The sequence below is a fragment of the Apaloderma vittatum genome, unplaced genomic scaffold (assembly GCF_000703405.1).
Source record: "Apaloderma vittatum isolate BGI_N311 unplaced genomic scaffold, ASM70340v1 scaffold7496, whole genome shotgun sequence".
In the NCBI taxonomy this organism is placed as follows: domain Eukaryota; kingdom Metazoa; phylum Chordata; class Aves; order Trogoniformes; family Trogonidae; genus Apaloderma; species Apaloderma vittatum.
In genome coordinates this window covers 32,726-34,640 of record NW_009721216.1, presented here as the reverse complement: position 1 = coordinate 34,640, position 1,915 = coordinate 32,726, and the positions used below count along the sequence as shown (strand labels likewise).

Genomic DNA, 1,915 nt, shown 5'->3' with positions numbered 1-1,915 from the left:
TGCACCCCCCCCTGCCACTCTTGCTGCTGGTCCCAGCTGCTGCATAACCACAAAGTGACCCGAGGGCCAGTCCAGGCAACCAGGAGATTGACAGCTGTTATTTAAGAACTTTTCAGTTGCTGATGTAATCATGAGAGCTTTTCAGACATGCTTGTTATGTTGTTTAGTATTTTCACTCCGTGTATTTTTACCCTCATGGGTAAAGGCAAGTGAGAGAGCTAGAAGTGTGGATGGCTATGCCAGCTTTTTCATTATCTTCCAGCTGTGAACACCACCCCCAGCAGCTGGAGCCTGGACAGTGGGAAGGAAGCCAGAAACACGTCAGAAAGTGGAAAGCTTATATCTCCTCCTGTACCACCGAGACCTGCACAGACTGGTGAGCTAATGGACATTTCAGGCTAAGCTCCAGTAAAAAAATTATAGACTTGAGGACTTCAATTCTTTCCACTCTGATTAATGTTTAACTTCTTGGGTAGGTTAATTTATCATCTGATTACTTACATAGAAGCCTGTAGAACTGCCTCCGCAGGTATTTTCTTGTTTTTAATGTTCTCTGTAGCATTCTGTTTCCAATACTCTGCCCCTTCACTTTATGGTGGAGCAGTTTCAGACAGTGTGTGGTAGTACTAGGGGGGATGATCAGATTTAATCTTTTGATCTTATGATAACTGGAGGTTAGCAGTCAGAAATGACTGTTAACCGCAAAGAATCTAACTGGCCAGAAAATGCACAACAGTCATGGAAGTACATTATTTCTGTTGCTGTAACTAATTTGCCTTTCCTTTTAAAGGAAAGGCTGCTTAAGTGATACTGCAAATATAATTACTCTTAAGGGAGTGAAGACATTCTTTGTGTTTTATACCTCAAAGTATGTCCAGGCATGTTTACAGTATATTTACAGTAAATGTTTGATGTAAGTATACTATGTATTGTCTTCTTTCTTATTTGACATACAAATACATAATGTAATTCTTAAGAACAAAAAGAGGAGGAGAAAAGTTGTCATAATGACTTTTTTTGAACTTTGTTATCATTTGGTGGGATACAAACCAATTTACAGTGGTAGAAAATTTGTCAAAGATGGATGCAGAAATTTCCTACACTTCATTGGTTGTGCTGTAAGGTAATCCTGAAAACAAAGTAAAATAAAATCTCTAAAACTATTTGCAGCCATCAGGCAAGTACCTAGAGGGAACCAAGGATAATGTTTGTGTATAGAATGATCTCCTGATTTCTTAGTGAAAACTCTAATGCCAAGAGTAAGTGCATTGAAATCTTTCTGATTTTACAGCATCACCAGCAAGACACATAGCCTCCGTTTCCCCTTCTCCTGCTGGCAGATCACCGATGAAGGTACTGTCACTGTTGCAGTAAATTGCCTTTGTGGGATGGGTAGTATCTGTTGTGGAGTAGATACTATATATTTAATGTATGTTACTTGGGGTTATATTATATTTTCCTTTTATTATCCTATGCTTACAAAAAAAACCCATACACAATAGTAAGTAGCTATATAACAATTATAGCAGCTCTGAAAATTTTCAAAACTACTCTTCAGAGTGTTTATCCCCTCAGTATTAGGCTTCTCATCTACATGGATAATCAAGCTCACCTGAGTCAGTGGATAGAATGGAGTGTAAGAAATCAATATAAGAGATGCCCTGGTGGTCCACCTAGCCCAGAATTCAGTCTTCAAGAATGGTAAAAGAGGAGATATCAGCTAAGGAGATTCTGTTGTGCAGCCCATTGCTCTTACTTCTCCAGCATCCAGAGCTGTTGGATTAGAGGGTGTGTTAGACAGTAATCCCTGGTTCAGTCATTTTAATATCCATTTCCTCAGCAGAACAATCCAGGGGGGTTGTGTAAGAAGTTGAAAGTAGCTTGAAGCCTACTGGTAGGAAACATTAAGCACAGG

General features: G+C 39.4%; 1 protein-coding gene across 1 annotated transcript in view; it reads left to right on the top strand.

Moving 5' to 3' along the window:
- LOC104275362 (dedicator of cytokinesis protein 4) overlaps window positions 1-1,915 on the top strand; it is a gene marked incomplete at its 5' end in the record, with an annotated part of 45,713 nt that overhangs the window by 40,393 nt on the left and 3,405 nt on the right. The window contains 2 exons of the mRNA XM_009871294.1: window positions 263-376; window positions 1,292-1,353. Of these exons, the coding sequence (XP_009869596.1) occupies window positions 263-376; window positions 1,292-1,353 (176 nt within the window). The remainder of the gene's footprint in view (window positions 1-262; window positions 377-1,291; window positions 1,354-1,915) is intronic.